Source organism: Cuculus canorus, chromosome 3, assembly GCF_017976375.1.
Source record: "Cuculus canorus isolate bCucCan1 chromosome 3, bCucCan1.pri, whole genome shotgun sequence".
NCBI classification, from domain to species: domain Eukaryota; kingdom Metazoa; phylum Chordata; class Aves; order Cuculiformes; family Cuculidae; genus Cuculus; species Cuculus canorus.
In genome coordinates, this window is record NC_071403.1 from 11,587,075 (window position 1) to 11,606,109 (window position 19,035).

General features: G+C 39.9%; 1 protein-coding gene across 1 annotated transcript; it reads left to right on the forward strand.

Moving 5' to 3' along the window:
• The first annotated feature begins 3,082 nt into the window (after positions 1-3,082).
• On the forward strand, positions 3,083-9,262 carry PTP4A1 (protein tyrosine phosphatase 4A1). The gene is made up of 5 exons (XM_009567730.2): positions 3,083-3,223; positions 4,241-4,333; positions 4,732-4,862; positions 6,673-6,747; positions 7,918-9,262. Exons 1-5 carry the CDS (start codon positions 3,119-3,121, stop codon positions 8,033-8,035), a joined length of 522 nt encoding a protein of 173 aa, XP_009566025.1. The 5' UTR covers positions 3,083-3,118; the 3' UTR covers positions 8,036-9,262.
• The last annotated feature ends 9,773 nt before the right edge of the window (positions 9,263-19,035 follow it).

Here is a 19,035-nt window from a genome sequence, read left to right on the forward strand (position 1 = left end):
GCCCAGCTTAGTGTCATCGGCAGACTTAATAAGGGTACATTCGATCCCCTCATCCAGATCATCAATAAAGATATTGAACAGAACTGGACCCAGCACTGAGCCCTGGGGACATCACTTGTGATTGGCCTCCAACTGGATTGGACTCTATTTACCACCACTCCTTGGACCCAGCCATCCAGATGTTTTTTTTCCCAGCAGAGGCTATGCCTGTCCAGGCCGATGGCAGCCAGTTTCTTAAGCACAGTCCTGTGAGAAAGTGTCAAAGGCTTTACCAAAGTTCAGGTACATCCACGGCCTTTCCCTCATCCACTAAGCGGGTAACCTTGTAATAGAAAGGGATCAGATAAGTTTGATAAGATCTGCCTTTTGTAAAGCCGTGTTGACCAGGCCTGATCACCTGGTTGTCCTGTGTGTACTGTGTGAAAATGATGCCTGGAGCTGTTTAGTCTGGTTTTCCTGAAGGCCCTTTGTAGCACTATGTGATGCAGCTTTTACCATTTGCTCACAATACAGTCCCTTAATGATTTTTATCTTCTGTGTTACCAAACTTCCTCTTCAGTGGACTTAGGAGTACAGCAAAGCCATGTCTACAACATGAAACATTGCAGTTCTTTAAGTTGTTCATTAAGAAGGCCTGTACTGCTAAGGTAGTCCCTTCCAACCTGAGCTATTCTTTACCTCTTAGAAAACTCAACAGTTAGGATACTGATCTGTTGTGACTTCTCCTTAATACTAATCATTATTAGATAGACCATAGTGAGTCTTACTGTATATGGCTTAGTGCCTGCAGTGGAGTTTTGATCTGACTCAAAATCTTAGGTGGCATTTAGTGACCGTGACTTACTTGCACACAGCTTTTTCTTCCTATCCTTTGGTGAAGTGTGTTAAAATGTTGGCTGTTACCAGGACTGATAGTAGAATTGTCTTTAGGACCTGATGTTTTGAATTTGCTTTTTCATGGTTGGGAAGCTTTTCGGCACAGGTGGCTGCTTTCATAGTCCATTGAATGGGAAGGTTTGAGTGTAAAGTGCTGAACTACTGTCTTTTCCTTATTTTCTCATGTATGCTTGGCATGATTATTTATGTGGACGGATGCATAGATCTGGTCTGTAGTTTAAAAACATTCTGAACACTGCTACAATGAAGTTAGGTGTTCTGTTTGCTAGAAACTAGATTTATGAAGGCAAATGACTGATATTACTTTGTCCCATCAAGAAAAAAATATAAAAAGACACTTTTAAGAAAGTAAGTCTGTGATGGCAGTTCTTTAACACTGCATGCTCAACTAATCAATTTATTTCTGAAGTGTCCTGGGCAATATTTTGTTTGGGCATGGAAATACATAGATTCCTTCCAATACTTAGACTTGACATAAGTAATTTTTTTCTGCTAAATAGTGTAGGATCAGTGGTGTTTCCCTCTGGTACCCAAATGTATTTAGTGGGCATTTGGTTCACATTTTGCACCTATCTTTTGGGAAACAAAACTTCTCTCTTCTTCCATTCTGTTCCCCCGGCAAGTATTATCAGCAACACTGGTAATTTGGGTAGACACAAAACAAACTGCTCTGCTCTGAGGTTCCACAGTGCATAAAACCACATAATCTTAACAGTCTTGGTTCATTTGTATAACAGCATCTGCAAAGGAAGATACAACTCGGAGCAGTTCATCAGCTGTCTGCTTCCTGATAGTTCAGCTTGCAGTAATTTTATAAATGAACTTAGTAATAGCAAAATAGAATCATAGAATAGTTTGGGTTGGAAAGGAATTTGTATATCGCCCAGTTCCACCCCCCACTAGATCAGGCTGCCCAAGGCCTCAGGGATGGTGCAGCCATGACTTCCCTTGGCAACCTGTGCCAGTGCCTCACTGCTCTCATGGTGAAGAAATTCTTCCTAATGTCTAATCTATATCCGCCCCTCTCCAGTTTATACCCATTCCCCCTCGTCCTATGCCCACAAGCCTTTATGAATAGTTCCTCTCCAGCTTTCCTGTAGCCCCTTTCAGGTACTGGAAGGTCACTTTAAGGTCTCGTCTGAGCCTTCTCTTCTCCAGCCTGAACAAGCCCAACTCTCTCAGCCTGTCACACAACACAAGGCAAGAGTAACTTGTTCAGTAGCTTATTTAGCCTTTAACATAAGTGATTCTGCATCTATGTAGCGACTGGCAGTTTGTTTAAAAACTAGAAATTGTTTGATACTCAGTTCGAATGTTTAAGGAGTCTCATTCTTGCCTTCACAGGACTGCTTGACGTCAGTGTAACTTCAGTAGTTGTGGTGTCTCTCAATTTGGAATGGAAAATCAAAGCTGTATTGGTAACCTGGAAGAGCTGTACTTTATAATAAATACTGGGGGTATTAAAACTCGGTCTCTTATTGTGTTGCTCAGCAGATTTGAATTGGTATTTTAACAAATTTCCATTTTTGGTGTTGAAACAACCTCATATAGAAATTCTGTATTAAGCAAATGTACTTATTTTCAAGTAATCTTTGCAAAGAAAGGTAACAGAGCTCTTTACGCGTACCTAATTCTTGGATGAAAAAAAATAAACTTTCTGAAACTGCTATAGTTGCCCTGTCTTTATTTTTTCACTTTACAATGCTTGCTGTCTTCAAAATAACTTTACTTCACCTGTGCTCATTATGCTTTTTTTTTCCCTTCTCTTTACAGCAGTTCTGTGGTGTTCTTGGTCACACATTTATGGAGTTTCTGAAGGGCAGTGGAGACTACTGCCAGGCACAGCACGACCTCTATGCAGACAAGTGAACTGTAGAAATTCATTACTACTCCACCAAGAAGCCCCCCTAAGAGTGGTTGACCAGGATAAGAAGTATTGAATTGAAATTGGCAGAGCATTTAACAACAGAATTCAGACCTGGATGGGGTAAACCTCAGTGCACTGCCTTTCTTTTGCCTCAGTATTATTGGATTGAAGAATTGCTGCTTCTTGTTAGGAGGTTCATTTCATTTCCCATTGCTCCCAACTTCATACTTCCAAGCACTGAGAATTTCACGTGGAGTATAGTGAAGTAGACTTCAGTTTCTCTACATCACTTCTGTATTAGAATTTTTTTTTTTAATCCTTTCATAATCTTGTTGCATGTTTAACTAAATCAATATGGCCCGAATGAACCGCCCAGCTCCTGTGGAAATCACCTACAAGAACATGAGATTCCTAATCACACACAATCCAACCAATGCAACCTTAAACAAATTTATAGAGGTAAGGCCAGGACATAATTCTTCCTGATGTATTTTTTAATGCCTGAACAGCATGCTATGTTAACAGTTTCCTTCTTTGCTAGTTGGTAACAGCTGTAGAAGAGGTACTGAGACTGTTTGTAGATTGACTTTTTTCAAATACTGGTGCCATGCTTCAAAGACAAATCTGGTCAGATATGAGTCAGCTTTCACGAGAACGTACTTGTGAAAGTGAAGCAAAAAAATAGTTTCATTGTTTAGTGCCGTGTACGCTAAAGGCTGTTGGCTTCTCGTATATTTCTAGTAACTGAATTTATCATCTAAACCTTGCATCTGGCATGTTGGAGTTATAAAGTGCGCAGTTAAAAGTGTATACATGTCTTTGGTTCCTCCAAATTGCCTCCTGGTAAGGTCTGAGTTTGTAATGCAGTCCCTCATTAACAAGATTTTAGGTGTATTATACCTCTGTTTTGCTTTCAGTGTGGGCTGATTTACGAGAAACACAGTTAATATTTGCTAGCCTCTATACTCATCTAGATAAACTACGCTTAGGCTGTGCTTCTGTCATTACGGTGACGGTTACTGTGAATGATGGGTTGTAGCAGGAAGAATGAAGAGTAACTGCCTTTTTTTTTTTTTTCCATTGCCATCTAAACCCCACTCGGAACACTTTTAGTGAAGTATGTAGCTTTGCAAACCAGGGAACTTCCTGTCCTGTCATTGTAGTGCTGACCTTTTGGAGATGGGCTACTTATCAACATTGCTGTGGATTTGATTTTAAAATTAAAAAAAACCTGGTTGAACTTAACAAATCTTAGTCTTCAGATACGTTTGCAGAAGAGCTTAAAGGTATCTGGCACTAGCATGCAGATGTTCAGTTATTTCAGCTTTCTGTTTTTCACAGGGTAGCAAGCATTTGTGTGAGTTTATTTACGGAAAACTTTGTAATGAGTTAATAACCTAACCTGTGTTGAGAAAATTAAGTGTTAAATAAAGTCAGTTTACTCTTAAAGTGGGTGGGTTTTTTTTCACTCCCTAGGAACTTAAGAAATATGGCGTTACCACGGTGGTAAGAGTGTGTGAAGCTACTTATGACACTGCTCCGGTGGAAAAAGAAGGCATTCAGGTTTTGGTAAGTAGATGTAGAAGTGGAGTTTAAAACCAACTCACCTCTTCACCATTCTCCTTCCTTTACTCCTTCCCCCCAAAAAAAGTGTGGACACCACCTAATTAACTCTACAAGTGTATTCCAGCAAGTGATGGAGGCAAAAGCTGTGTAGATGTCCTCTCTCGGGAGGAAAATAAAAAAAAACAGGTTGAGCAAAATCATTTGCTCAATGAAAATAGATCGAAAGGAATATAATCCTAATACTGCTACAGTTATATTCTTAGAAACGTGTAAGCTTGGGTGGTTCCCTTAGCTGTCAGCTCCTTGGTTGATTGTGTACCCTCCCTTTTGTGTATACACACAGCATACAAGCATAAAGAGTTCTATCTATGTATTTATTTGTGTGTCATGCTATGTTCTAGGATTGGCCCTTTGATGACGGTGCTCCACCATCCAATCAGATTGTTGATGATTGGCTAAACCTCCTTAAAGTGAAATTTCGTGAAGAACCTGGTTGTTGTATTGCTGTACACTGCGTTGCTGGTCTTGGAAGGTAGGTAAAGTTTTAAAGATCTGTTGGAGTGCCATCCCTGGTCAGACCTGTTAGGGTATAGTGCAAAAGTTAGAGGCAAATGTAAAATAGTCACATATCCAGTGTTGGAACGACCTCACACTTAAAGTGAGTTCAGATGGCAAGAAACTGTTGTATGTGTATATTAGACTTAAAGGTCTTTTAGTTAGCACATGATTGTTATTGTAGCTCTCGCACAAAAAGTACTGAATAAAGTAAACAAGTATGTTGAAGAATGTCCCATTGATTTTTTTTTTTTGTCTTGTTATGTCCTTTTTTCACTAATGGATTTATTTTTTTGTGACTCACTGGTAAGTTTCCTTTTTATCTCCATTTCGGCAGTATTGCCGGTCTCCTTGTAGCAAGGGTGTTGTAACTGTTCACCACAGACAAGTGGAGTGTTCAGGCACATCAAGACCAGCTTGCATCCACCACCTGTTGGAGGACTGAAGGGTGTTCTCCAAAGTCCCGAAACACTGTTTCAGCCTCATGTCTTACACTACGCCTCAACGTTTTTATAGATAATTCCAAGCTTATATCATATGCAGATATGATAGAAGTGCTACACAAGAAAGGCTTGTAGTAAAGAGGTGCTGAAAGAATTCATATTTGGCTTTTGTTTGTCAGACTACCGCTTCTTGGTCAAGGCAGCAAGAATATTCCTGAGCAACCTGATCTAGTTGAAGATGTCCTTGCTCACTGCTGGGGGGTTGGACTGAATGACCTTCATGGTCCCTTCCAACTCAAACCATTCTTTGATTCTCCTCTTAGCCCCATTTCCTCTGTCTCCTGCCGCTATGTTAAATTCAGTTCCAACAGTTATGAGAGCGTAATGGTTTTGCTGTTATTGTGTTAGACTACCTGGGAATTAGATCTGTTCAAAAAGCAGAAACCATGGGCTTCAGCACATCCAGTATAAAATGGAGGTTTTTGGTTTTGTTGTTCATAAGCCTGGCTTATCCACCGACTGCGTACGGCTTCAAATGTGATGAGGTTAACTCTAGTGGTGAATACTACCAAAAGGAGTTCTCTTCAGCTGCTTATAATTATATCTGTTGATTTTTGCTCAATACTGGGCCAGTTAACGAGTTGAAAAGAAGATCTAGCATTTTATAATATAAGGTATTTTAAATCCCTGAACATGTAATGTAAAACCATTTAAGCTTGCTGCTTGAGGCAAGGTCTGTTGCTAGTGTGTGGCGCGGGGTTTTATCTTGAATTTTTTTTTTCTTCCATAAATTGCTAATGTATTTCAGCTTGATCTGTGTCAAGCTTTCCTAGCTGAAAACTATATTCTGTCAGATGAAGAATACTGTAGCAAACAAGGAAATCCTTGAGGGTGTGCAGCAGCTTGTAGATTGCATCTGTTCTTAAAGCTTATGACATTCCTTCTAGGACTCGTCAGTTCTCATTGAACCTGACCCATCTTTTGATTTATGCTTTGGGGTCCTGTCTCCTTCCAAGGATGCTTGCTTGTGGGAATAGAAACATATATGCAACTCCTCCCCAGAACCATTTGGCTTTGAAACAAATGGGTAAAGATTATTTGCGTTTTATTCCTGCTGTCTTGTCCTGTAAAGTCATATGAACAAAGCTAAGGTGGACGGGAGTTAGTTACCCCTTTCTTAGTAAGGGTAGGTAGCTCAAAAACATGCTGTAGTGGATCAGTTTTTTTATTTGCTCAGGGAAGAAACATCAGATAAGCGGAAGGGCAGAAAAGACAACTGGGGAAAGTGAACTTCAAAGTATGCATTGGCAAAAGCTAAACTAATCATTTTTTTTTTTTACCTAGAGCTCCAGTCTTAGTTGCTCTTGCACTGATAGAGTGTGGGATGAAGTATGAAGATGCAGTGCAGTTCATAAGACAGTAAGTATGAAGCTAAGTTCAAGTTGTTTCCAAGTTTTAACAGATGTATCCGAGGGCAATAAAGGAAATTCTGAATCCTGTTCTTTTCTTTTACTGTTTTTTGTGAGCTATTTGGAACTCTTTAACACACATACTGCATATAGTCAGTGTTGGACATGGCCTGTGGGATGGATGGTTTTTGTTTCTGTGGAAACCAGAATCAGAAACAAATTATTTGAGCAAGTGTAAAAACCCGAAAAGCTCAAGTTTTCAGTTAGATCTGCAGGATTGGTTTTATTTTTCGTACATGTGAGAGGCAGTATGCCTTTGAAATTTGTGCTCTGTCTGCTAGCTAGAGCTAACACTCAGTCACATTTGTGGATCTTTTCTTATGTGTTAGATCAAAGTGTGCTAAACTGTTCCCTTTAGCCTTTTTTGGTTGCCTACTAAAGAAAATTATTTCCTTGGGGGTTTTTTTATAAATGTATATAAGCTGGATGAGAACAATTTTAGTCTTAATACCTTAATTTTGTGGGTTTCAACTATATCTAGAGGAAGCTGCAGCTTATAGAAGCAGTACCAAAATACTTCTTGCATAATTGCGAAGCCTTTAAAGAATTAAATTCTGCTTGTATATCTTAACAAGATGATGTATATAAAGTGGGGAATAGGAAGCCAGGTACACATTCCAAACACTCAACAAAAATGCACCCTTCTTTGACATTTCTTACAACTTAGAGAAAACCAAGAAAGCTCAATTTCTTTTCAGCTGCTTATTATGGGGAGTTACAAATGTTTATGTAGTTTATTAATATTGTAGTATTCCTCATAATTATTTTAAAAGACAGAATAAATTCAGTTTTCTTAAGAAGATGATCTCACATGTGTTTTGTAGCTTCATTTTGAAATTTCTTCTAAAAATCTTAATGTAAGATATTTGGCTTGTGTATATCGGGCTAACACAGTGTCAAAAATGCTATGTACTCCTTTGAGCATGTGGCCCAATGAGGTATTTGTGAAAGGAAGCTACCACCCTCTTTTTCCTGGCACTTAACTTTTCATTACCTTTATTTTGGTTACAATCTTGACTTAATGGTGGAGTTTTTTTAATGACTTAAAAATATTTTTCTCTGGTTGGTGATATTATTTCACTGGGCAGTAGATTAATGTTCTGCTGAAAATATTTTTTAGGAAGCGGCGTGGAGCTTTTAACAGCAAGCAACTTCTGTACTTGGAGAAATACCGCCCCAAGATGCGTCTGCGCTTTAAAGACTCCAATGGTCACCGAAATAATTGTTGTATTCAGTAAAGCTTGACAGCCTATAGTACTTCTTTTGGAATAAAGGGTGGAAACTAGAATTAAGCAGACTGCATGCCAAAGACATCAGTCTGATATTTTTTTTAGTAGTAAAGGAAGCTTCCTTAGGAGTATTTAATGGGCTAAAAGCTTAGTAGAAATGTAACTTCTATGTTTAGGTAAATATCCATCTGTTTGGAGACCCAGTAAATGTGTTTTGCTGTACCCTGTTTCTGAGCTGTCTCCTTGTTCATTGATTACCAGTTCAAATATCCTTTAATCATGCCATTGAGTCTTACCCATGTAGTTTCAGCTACTAAAAATTGGGGTACTAAAATCAGTCTGTAGAGAGATGAGGTGCCAAAATGCTCAGCATATCAGCTACTTGTTTTTCCTTATAAAATGAGCATAGTTCTGATGATGTGGAACTACCAGCTTATCTGGACCTTACTATCTTTTTTTCTACAGTCGTTTCAATATTGAAGAATATGGCCTCTAAGGTAGTCTTGCCTGCTCACTGTATGTTTTGTCTCCCACAGTCGCACTAGAATTATCAGGATTTGCACAGTCTGTCTTTTTAATACTAGGAATTACAGCAACTTTTACCCCAGTGTTTGTACTTTTCTGTTATCTGAACCTCTCCATTTTACAAATCATTACTCTCTGATTACTCATGTAGAAACTCTTTGAAATTCTACAGAAGCACACAAGTCTTTAATGTCTCCAGACAAAAAGCCTTACAGTAAAATTAATGTTGGCACTTCGTGTGCAACTTAACAGAGGGCCTGAAAAGGTTGGGAGGGGCTATTTAATATTTCTAGTAAAATGTTGCCTTTGTCTTGTGCAGGAAGTATAGAATACGCCCTTTACTTTAGTAAATATTTTTTTAAAACGTAGAAATGCTTTGTTATTGTAGCTAAAAATTCTTAATCAGAAAATTTCTGAAAAACCTTGTAGTTTCTTTTACTGTACCTATGAAAGTTGTTTACCAACTATTGCTTTGTTGAAAGTGTGATTTATTTTTTTTTCTTTTGTTTTTCCTCCTTGAGTTTCTGCTATGACTTGGGCAGACCTCTGTAATATTTTGTATGCCTTTCAAGCTGCGTAACTTAATATTTGGATACTTGATAATTTGTTTTATTATGTAATTGATAAAATGGTGATGTGTATTAATGTTAGTTCAACCATATATTTATACTGTCTTGGGAATGTGTGGTTATAGTTCTGTGGGAGAAATAATTTTGCCAGTGTTCACCAGCTTGTAAAATCTAGTGCGAGAGCTTAAACATCTAAATAAATACTGAACTGCACTTACGAAGTTTGCTGAAATGCTCATGATTTTCACTTATTTTTGTGTACTTTGTCAGCAATCTTGAGGTGCCTAAATCCAGAATCTATCTAGGCATCTGTTTTCTTTTTTAAAATCTAGGCCTGAATGTCCCCTTTGCTGTAATGTTTGCTGTTTGTTTTACTCATAAATAAATGTGGACAAAAATTAATAGTAGAAAGTACGGTATTTCTTTATGTAGCTTACTTGTGACTTCCCTAATACCAAAATGGGATGCTTGGAGAACATTTGTATTGGTAGCATCAGAACTTGATTACAAAATGGTCTGATACAATGCTTCATTGTCAAGATTGAAACGACGTCCAGAGGATAGCCCAAAAATTATGTTAGCTAATACCTGTGTTGTGAGTTTCCAGAGCAGTGACCAAATTACCCCATGAGAACTGGACAATGCTCTGAGGTACCATTCTTACTTGTGATCAGAAGTTCAGGCCTGTGTCTGCTTAAAACTAAGTTATGGGCTTGCCTTTCTAAACAGTGAGTTGGGGTGCTATGTACAACGTCAGCTTCAATGAGACTGCTGAAGGATTGCTTTTTGGGAAGATATAGTCTCAGTATATAAGACTACTTCGAAATTCTGTCTGATTTAAAAATGTCTGAATATAATGTAGCTTAGTCTGTACAGTAAAATAAACTCTTACTAGTTCAGCTTCCCTTTTGGAAGTTCAACTTGGTTTTTATAGGGTTTGGGTTAAAGACATACATCATCATTTGGCTTGGGAAATAAGGCTTTTTCTTTTGGAATGACACCCAAAGTCATCAATGTTTCTGTTGTCAAAATGGACTAGACTTAAGAAGCAATTGCAAAGACAAAGCCTACAAAAACTCGTCATTTCAGCAGGCTGGTGTAAATACTGGCTTAACACAGATTAGTGTCCAAATTGAGTTAAAAATGCCAGTTCTGAGAGTGACCAAATTAGGAGGAATCTGTGAAATAGCTAGCAGTAAAATGCCTGTGAATTTTTAACTTGGAATTACTAGTGCAGTTTCTGTACGTACATCAGATTGTGCTTTGTCAGGACTTAAATGTGTAAGGAGGGCTGTGTTTAGGTTGAGAGCTCTGAAGTGTTAGTGATGGGGTCTTGGTCCTTTGAACTCTAAACTTGAGGTTGGCCTTGACGTGCTGATTTTGGTAAACTGAAATTTCTAAAGAGGAAAAACTTGCATAATTAATATTAGTCTGTTTAAAGCAAAGATCAAGTCAACTTCTGAACTACTTCCACATTTAGACATGAATCCCTAAGGAACAGAAAATATCTCTTCCTCTTTTTGTCTAACAGCTCTGGTAGGTTTTAAGCAGTAAAATGTTGACTGTACTCAAAATGTGAGGATAAGATAGCAGATGGGAGTACAGTTAAACAAAGTTCTATGTCGTTTATATGAATTTACACATAAAAGGGAAAAGAAAGCCTTAAATGGAATTACTGTATCTTCACCTAACCCTGGCTGGAAGACAGGAGTAGTGTTACATCCTATTTACATGCTTAGAATGACTGTGTAGCTGTTGTCCTTTCTTCAAGAGTTACGTTGTGGCAGTACTTAATAGACTATGTTTCATTCTGGAGACCTGATGGCTTGGTTAAGTATGGTCTGTAAATGGTGTTAGTATTTATAGGAGTATGCAGCACAAGTTAAATATTTATAGGAAATGGGGGGGGAGAGGGAGAGCATGATCTTGCCATTATTGCAGCAGAAAATTGATGGATTCCCTATATTCTGTTTTGTAGTCCTGAAATAATGCTGAGGAAAGATGGTCAAACAAGATATTCTGTTACTAGATATCCAAAATCAGGTGTAAGTTATTTTCTTGAACCTGATTCTTAGAAGTGCTGAGCAGTCAGTTTCAACTGAAGTCTGTAAATGCTGTACTTCATATATATATATATATACACACACACACACTTCATATAAATACATATGAAATTATGTAGTACTAAATATTTTTCTAACGGTTCTGAAGCAATTCAGACTGAGAATTCAAAACTAATTAATACTTCTGATTGTTAATCTCCCCGGTCTTCAGTTCTCCATGCATTCCAGTCCTCGCATGAAGAGGGCAGTGGTGGAGTTGTGCAGTAATTTCTGAACTAATCAGAACGGCCTCTATTGTAGAAGAAATAGTAGGAAAATGTCTAATTTTGTATTGAGTGCAAGTTCTAGGTTAGACTTGAGATCATCTTTGCCCATAATAATAGTAAGGAACTTGTTCATTCATGTAAGCATTGCTCATCCTTACAAGTGAGGTGGGAAATAATCTTGCATAATTGGGTATTTGCACTTAGGAGGGCCAGACTCGAGTTTCATGGATGTTCTTGCCTGTATAATTTTTAAGCTTCTGAGTGCTTGACCGTGCAGCATTAATAATGTTGGGGTTTCAGTGTGTTTTTTAACAATGTGCAACATAATTTAAATAGTTATTGGGAGGTATTTAAAGCAGTATTTTGTATTGGTTGGGATTTTGCTGTATCATTAAGCAAGTATTTTCTGTAAGTATGGGGGAGGTTGTTAAAGTGGAGATCAGAGTAATCTATTTGGAATGTCTTTTGTACACTTTGTGTAATCCCTACCGAGGTTATCACCACTGTAATAAAAAGAAGAGTGATAATTCACAAGTCGAATTCACATCAGGCTGAAACTTGTGGGGTTTTTAATAGCTGGAAAGGACTCATCTAAATAAATGCAGCCTTTAACATGTGAGTAGAGGCTTCCCTTACACTCCGTGGAGCGGATTTACGCTTCTCAGGCAACTTATTCGCATGCCTAGAAGAGATACCTAAAATAAGTTAGATGAAGAGCTCATTGATGGCACAGTCTATAAAGGGAGTGTGGGACAGTTTGCAATGTTGGTATCTACAAGTGCATTAAATAAGTCTCATCTAACTTATGTAAGTGCAATAGTTCAAAGTATCAGGTACGATATTGGATATTTCTCTCAACATACCCCACTCAATGCACAATAAATATTTACAATTACCTGATTTGAATTTTACTTACAAAGATTTATACTACAGGAAACCACAACAAGCTGCCTCAGGTATTATTTTCCTCTTGGTGATCACTTGCATGGATGCTGTTAATTTTGATAGATACTGTTCTAATAAGTTGTCTTCAATGCATTGATAATTAATTATCTCAATAACATCACAAGTTACTTAACCAAGAAAACATCTTTGTGAAGTAATAGTCATTAAGTAGTGGTCTGACAAGAAACGATAAGGTTAGTGGCGGAAGATCAAGTTGCGTGCTTCAATTTCTGATTCAAATGAGAAGTCTTTCAAAGCGTAGCTGAAGAAAACCAGTTACGCAGTGCTTAGGTTCTTGGGAACGCTCAAGAGAGAAATAATCAGAAGACATTCAGACTCTACACTACATGCAAGTTGAGTCAGTTTAACAAGACGTAAATAAGTGTAGGGAAAGGGCCTTTTCTAGTGGGCTGGAGTCTTAAATTCCACTTTATTGGTGGAGTAACAGCAGTAGTAGATCCTTATCCTTCATGTATATTTCGCTGCCTTCAATTGCCCAGAAAATCTTTGTGTTACAAAGTAGGGCATGTAAACCCTAAACTTGCCTTTAAAGTTTCAATTCAACTACCACTTTCAATCCATCCTAATAAAAGCACATAAAGGCAACCAGGGCATAGCAGACCTACAAAACTGTGAAGGGGTTCCCTTATACTGCAAGTAAAGCCATCCCTTTAAGCTTGATGTACATGGTTTCCTACAGTAACACACACCCTGCAGGGATGGGCTGCCCTACTCCCCTTGCAGCATTTGGCATGGTAGGATTTTCACTTTTCCCTTCCTTGTAGGTAAAAGGATGGGTACCTGGCAGGAGGCTGTGTATCCTTGCTCTCAGGTGCTGCCTAGGATCTCCTGACATGGAGTGTCTCTGTATCGTGTCTTTATCTAGTCAGGATTAATTTGGCTAACAGGCAGGCTTTATTTCTAGGCAGGCTTTTAGCAGCCATTTCTCATTTTAATCTTATCAGTCAGACAATTTTATAATATCCAGTCACTCTGTGTTGTTAGGGAGGCCATCCTGATGGAGAGCATGCAAGCTTCCCCGTGTTTGTGTTTAATCACAAACCTAACTTGACCTTTGTTACTTCTCCCATTCTCAGGCCTCACTCGGATGTCTGATCTCAGCTCCTGCTGCGTATTTCATACCTTGAAAATCCTGACCACCCAAATTCTTGACTTCCTCATTTTATTTCCATTTTTTCCAGGCATTTTTGGCCATTTCTACTTCCTGTCTACTTGTACTCAAAGCTCTCTTCCAGACTTCCTTAACTGGTAACTAGTTTTCTTCTCTGGAAAAAAATTAAGTGCTATTCAATGGCACTTGATGTTTACATTCCTGTCTCAATTGTCTTCCAGCACCACCAAGTATTTATGCTATTTTGAACCTGGCTTTCAGCAAATTCTATTGAATAGCAAGCCCTTTCTGCTTGAATGTGTAAAAGGAGAAAATTGGGAGATTCTGAGCCAAGTTCAGGAAGGTAATTAGAATTATTGCATTTTTTGGACTGAAGCAGTAGGGTGGTTTTGAAGGAAGTCCCCTAATTGTTCCATTCAGAGACACAGAGTAACTTAGATTGGACAAAACATTAGGAGGTGATCTAGTCCAATCCCATGCTCAAAGCAGGACTATCAGGTTATTCAGGAGCCTGTCTAGTCAAGTTTTGAATATCTCCAAGGATGGAGATAACTCAGCTCCTTCCAGACCTCTATTTGACTGCCCTCCCAGTGAATATTTTTCCCTCAGTAGCTAGTCAGAATTTTCCTGTACGCAATTTGCCTGTTTCTGCTATTCTTTCACTGTGCCTTCCAAGAGAGTCTGTCTCTTTCTCTACACGCTCCTGCTAGGTAGCTGAGACAGCAGGAAAATTCCCTCCTCAGCTTCATCTTGAGATTGAAGAAACAGAGATATGCCATATGCTCCAAGTCTCTTAATAACTTTGGTTATCCTCCATGGGGGTTCACTCCAGTTTGTCTATATTTTTCTTGTACTGAGGAACTTAAAAGTGAACACAATGCTCCAGATGTGGTCTATAATCACTTCCCTTCACCTGCTGCCTGCAATCTTTCTATTCAGTTTGTCCACCAGGTCCTTTCTGCAAAACTTTCTTGTCAGCTGGTCCCCAGTGCATGGGCTGTTTACATCCCAGATGCAGGACTTAACAACATAAATGACGAATTTTGCTCTCCCTTCATCCACTGAAGTAATTGTCTCATCATATGCAATCAGGCTAGTTAGCGATAGTGGGACCTTGGCAAATCCAAGCTGGCTTGTACACAATCCTTTATTTTTCATGCGCTTAGAAATGGCTTCCAGGAGACTCTGCTCCGTAACCTTCTGGGGAAAGGCAGTGAGGCTGATCGGACTGTATTTCCTTGGATCCTCTTTCTTGCCTTTCTTGAAAGTGTGCATGGAGTTTTCCAGTTATCGGAAGCCTCCCCAATCACCACGACCTTTCAACGAGAGCAGTCCCAGAATTCTAGCCAGCTTCAAAGGTACTGTTGCACAAATCCCATCTGGTCCAGTTGGCTTAAATGCTCCTAAATGTCATAGAATTGTAGAATCACCAGGTTGGAAAGGACCCACTGGATCATTGAGTCCAACCATTCCTAACACTCCCTAAACCATGCCCCTCAGCATCCACCTGTCCCTTAAACACCTCCAGGGAAAGTGACTCAACCCCCTCCCAGTGCAGCCTGTTCCAGTGCCCGATGACTCTTTCTGTGAAAAGTTTTTTTCCTGATGTCCAGCCTGAACCTCCCCTGGCGGGGCTTGAGGCCATTCCCCCTTGTCCTGTCCCCTGTCACTTGGGAGAAGAGGCCAGCTCCCTCCTCTCCACAACCTCCTTTCAGGTAGTTGTAGAGAGCAATAAGGTCTCCCCTCAGCCTCCTCTTCTCCAGGCTAAACAACCCCAGCTCTCTCAGCCACTCCTCGTCAGTCTTGTTCTCCAGCCCCCTCACCAGCTTCGTTGCTCTTCTCTGGACACGCTCCAGAGCCTCAACATCCTTCTTGTGGTGAGGGGCCCAGAACTGAACACAGGATTTGAGGTGCAGTCTCACCAGTGCCGAGTACAGAGGGAGAATCACCTCCCTGGACCTGCTGGTCACACCGTTTCTGATACAAGCCAAGACGCCATAGGCCTTGTGGCCACCTGGGCACACTGCTGGCTCATGTTCAGTCGGCTGTCAACCAACACCCACAGGTCCTTCTCCTCCAGGCAGCTTTCTAGCTGGAGTTCTCCTGGTCTGTAGCGCTGCATAGGGTTGTTGTGCCCCAAGTGCAGGACCCGGCATTTGGCCTTGTTAAACCTCGTGCCATTGGTCTCAGCCCAGCGTTCCAGCCTGTTCAGACCCCTTTCTCTACTGTGCCTCAGTGTTGAATAAGAAGACAAAGGCTACAAAGTTTATGGAAATAAAGTAGAATGAGACTACTTCACATGGAAGAAAGTCCAGAGCTTTACATTTTCTACCTGGAAAATGTCAACCTCCAAATTAGGAAAGAACTGATTATTCACATTTACAGTTCAGATACAAGAGGTGCTGATTTCCCTGGTATCCAGGGGTAGGACATGTGGGAAGGGTTCAAAGCTGCACCAGGGGAGGTTTAGACTACATATTAGGAAGCATTTCTTTACAGATAGGGTGGTCAAATGCTGAGATGGGCTTCCTAGAGAGGTGGTTGATACCATAAAGCCTGTCAGTGTTTAAGAGGCACTTGGACAATGTCCCTAATAACATGCTTTAACTTTTGGTCTGCCCTGAACTGGTCAGGCAGTTGGATTAGGTGATTGTTGTAGGTCCCTTCCACCAGAAATAGACTGTTCTATTCCGCTCCAATTCTATTTGTGAACCATGACAAAGTCAGAAGCAGGCACTCAGGGTATCATGGAGGGGAGATTTAGATTGCTTAAACAACCACTTTTGCCAATACTATTGACTATGCCAATTTACTGCAAGTTCTGATTTAGTATCCTGCCTGGTTTGCAAACTTGTCACAAAACAGATTTTTACACAGCTTTGATTCAGCAGCAATTTAAGATTTATTAATAGTTTTGAGGTAGGTCACAGGATTAGGTTGTGTAATTCTTAACAACCCTTAATTGTCAGCCAGTTTAACAAAGTGATTCAATAGAATTTGTTACAATCTAAACAGCAGCTTAGTGTGAATGGCAAGGTTCACAGGAGACTTACTATAGGGTTTCCTAAATCCACTCACGCACATACACAAAACCCAAAAATATATAGATAAACAGACAAACGAAAGTCAACTAATGATTGAATTTTCCCTCTTCTTGAATTTAGTGAATTAGTCACTTTTAATGCATTGGCATTCATCAACAGGTGACTGTTGAGTCTCAAGAAGTCTGACTTCACTTTTCTTTTACATCAGCTTTTGTTAACAGATGATTGTTGAATGCTCACAAAAATCGTCCCTGAGGGGTGTCTCAGCTTAAGTGGACATGCAGGTCACAGCCCACTGCGATGCAGGAGAGCCCAAAGGATCTCACCTACGATTGCTATTTATAGAATTGTGAGATGATTTACTTTGATCAGTATTTTTCCATTCTGGCTATGATGCTGTTTGGCAGAAAATATCAGAATAGCTTGCTGTACAATTCCAGTACTTTCCAGATTGTTCAGTTTTGGTACTGTCTAGATCTGGCTATGATCCAGACAGCAGGAGTTCCACAGAGTGTCAGGGAGTGACTGATCATCCCCTGCTCACTGCCCTTGCCAGGCAGCAGGAGTTCCAGGTGCTGTCAGGGAGTGCCTCAGTGCTCCGACTCACTGCACTTGTACAAAGGCAAAGACACAATGGGAATTTTCTCCCCAAACATGCATGGCTTACCCTGAAAGTACAGATTAGCCTGTTGGGATGGGGCGTGCACCACCACGGGCACAATTTTTTTTGTGTCTGTTGTAGCTAAGGTTGGGATTGAACCATACAACAACAGTCATCTCTGTACATACTCAACCTCTCTCCCTGAGGAGCACTGGAACTGTCTGTGTCAGCAGAATGCCGAGGCCAGGAATGGATCCATTGCAGAGCACAGTGGTGCATGGCCAGCACCCCGCTGAGCATTCCCACACCACATAATGTTTGTGAATGGGTCCAGAGGAGGGCTACAAGGATGACTGGAGGGCTGGAGCACCTCCCATACCAGGACAGGCTGAGAGAGTTGTGGTTGTTAAGCCTGGAGAAGAGAAGGCTCCTAGGAGACCTTATAGTGACCTTCCAGTACCTGAAGGGGCTACAGGAAAGCTGGGGAGGGACTGTTTACAAAGGCCTGTGGGGATAGGATGAAGGGCAATGGGTATGAACTGGAAAGGGGCAGATTTAGACTGGACATAAGGAAGAATTTCTTCACCATGAGAGTGAGGAGGCACCTGCACAAGTTGCCCAGGGAAGTTGTGGCCGCTCCATCGATGCCTGGAGTTGTTCAAGGCCAGGTTGGATGGGACCTTGGGCAGCCTGGTCTATCTAGTGGGATGTCCCTGCCCATGGCAGGGTCGTTGGAACTGGATGGGCTTTAAGGTCCCTTCCAACCCAAACTACCCTATGATTCAATGATGCATAGCTATGTAAGTTCCCACTCATTCAGACTGCCAACATAGCAGTGTATAAATGGACATAGCAAATTCAGTATCTATACATAAGAATGGGGGGAAAAATGAATAGGGCAGCCTTGGGCCTGTGATGATAATTATAAATTGGGAGGAGGAGGGGAAATAAGTGGAATAAAATGCAGAATGGATTTTCCAGAGGTCATTAAACTGGAGGTGGAGATTTAGCAGAACAGTTTTAAGGTAGAAAAAGTAGGAGACAATAACAGATAACAATGGAAGGCCAGAGAGAGGTTGAGTGGAATTTTTCCATGACTGATTTGGGAACTGCACTTTTGTGTATGTGCATATATGATTATAATAAATATACATACAATATATAATATATTGCCATACATAAACCAACATACTATATAAAAATTGTTAATATATAACAAATTGTTAATATATCACTATATATAATTATTCAATTGCATTTTCATAAAACCTAGAATATGCTCTAGAATTGCACTGATGGAGGAAGTTCAGAATGGCATGCATAGTTCTTGTTAGGTTTGTCCAAGACAGAGGAACTCAAACTAAAGCATGTGTGCTTAATATGATTTCTTCTTTGAAAGCCTGGAGGACTTTTAGCAATATCAAATTCAAACTTTGAGTCACTTAAGCTCTTTCTTAAAAATTGATGGTCTCTCAGATGTCTCCTTACAAATATACAGAAGAAATAAAACCCCGATAAATTATCAAATGAGCATTTATTCAAAACAAAATGATATATTTTTTTTACTATCATTTACTACCAAATGCTTGTCTTCACAGAACATTAAAATTAAGGTTAACAGGTACTGGAGTAAAATCTCAGCTACTTATAATCATAGAATGGTTTGAGTTTGAAAGGACCTTAAAGATCATCTAATTCCAATCCCGCTACCATGGGCACGGACATCTCCCACCAGATCAGGTTGCTCAAGGCCCCATCCAAGTTAGCCTTGATTTAGAGGCTTAGTAACTCTAGCAGCAGTTCCATGGGCAACTGTCGCCTAAACTTGTTTGGGAGATAAGTCTCAAAAGCCTGTTTTATGCCA

Excerpts from the sequence above, each read along its gene's own strand:
- PTP4A1 (XM_009567730.2), top strand. The coding sequence starts at position 3,119 with ATGGCCCGAATGAACCGCCCAGCTCCTGTGGAAATCACCTACAAGAAC. Across the intron at positions 3,224-4,240 it reads CCTTAAACAAATTTATAGAG|GAACTTAAGAAATATGGCGT; the intron begins GTAAGGCCAGGA and ends TTCACTCCCTAG. Across the intron at positions 6,748-7,917 it reads GCAGTGCAGTTCATAAGACA|GAAGCGGCGTGGAGCTTTTA; the intron begins GTAAGTATGAAG and ends AATATTTTTTAG.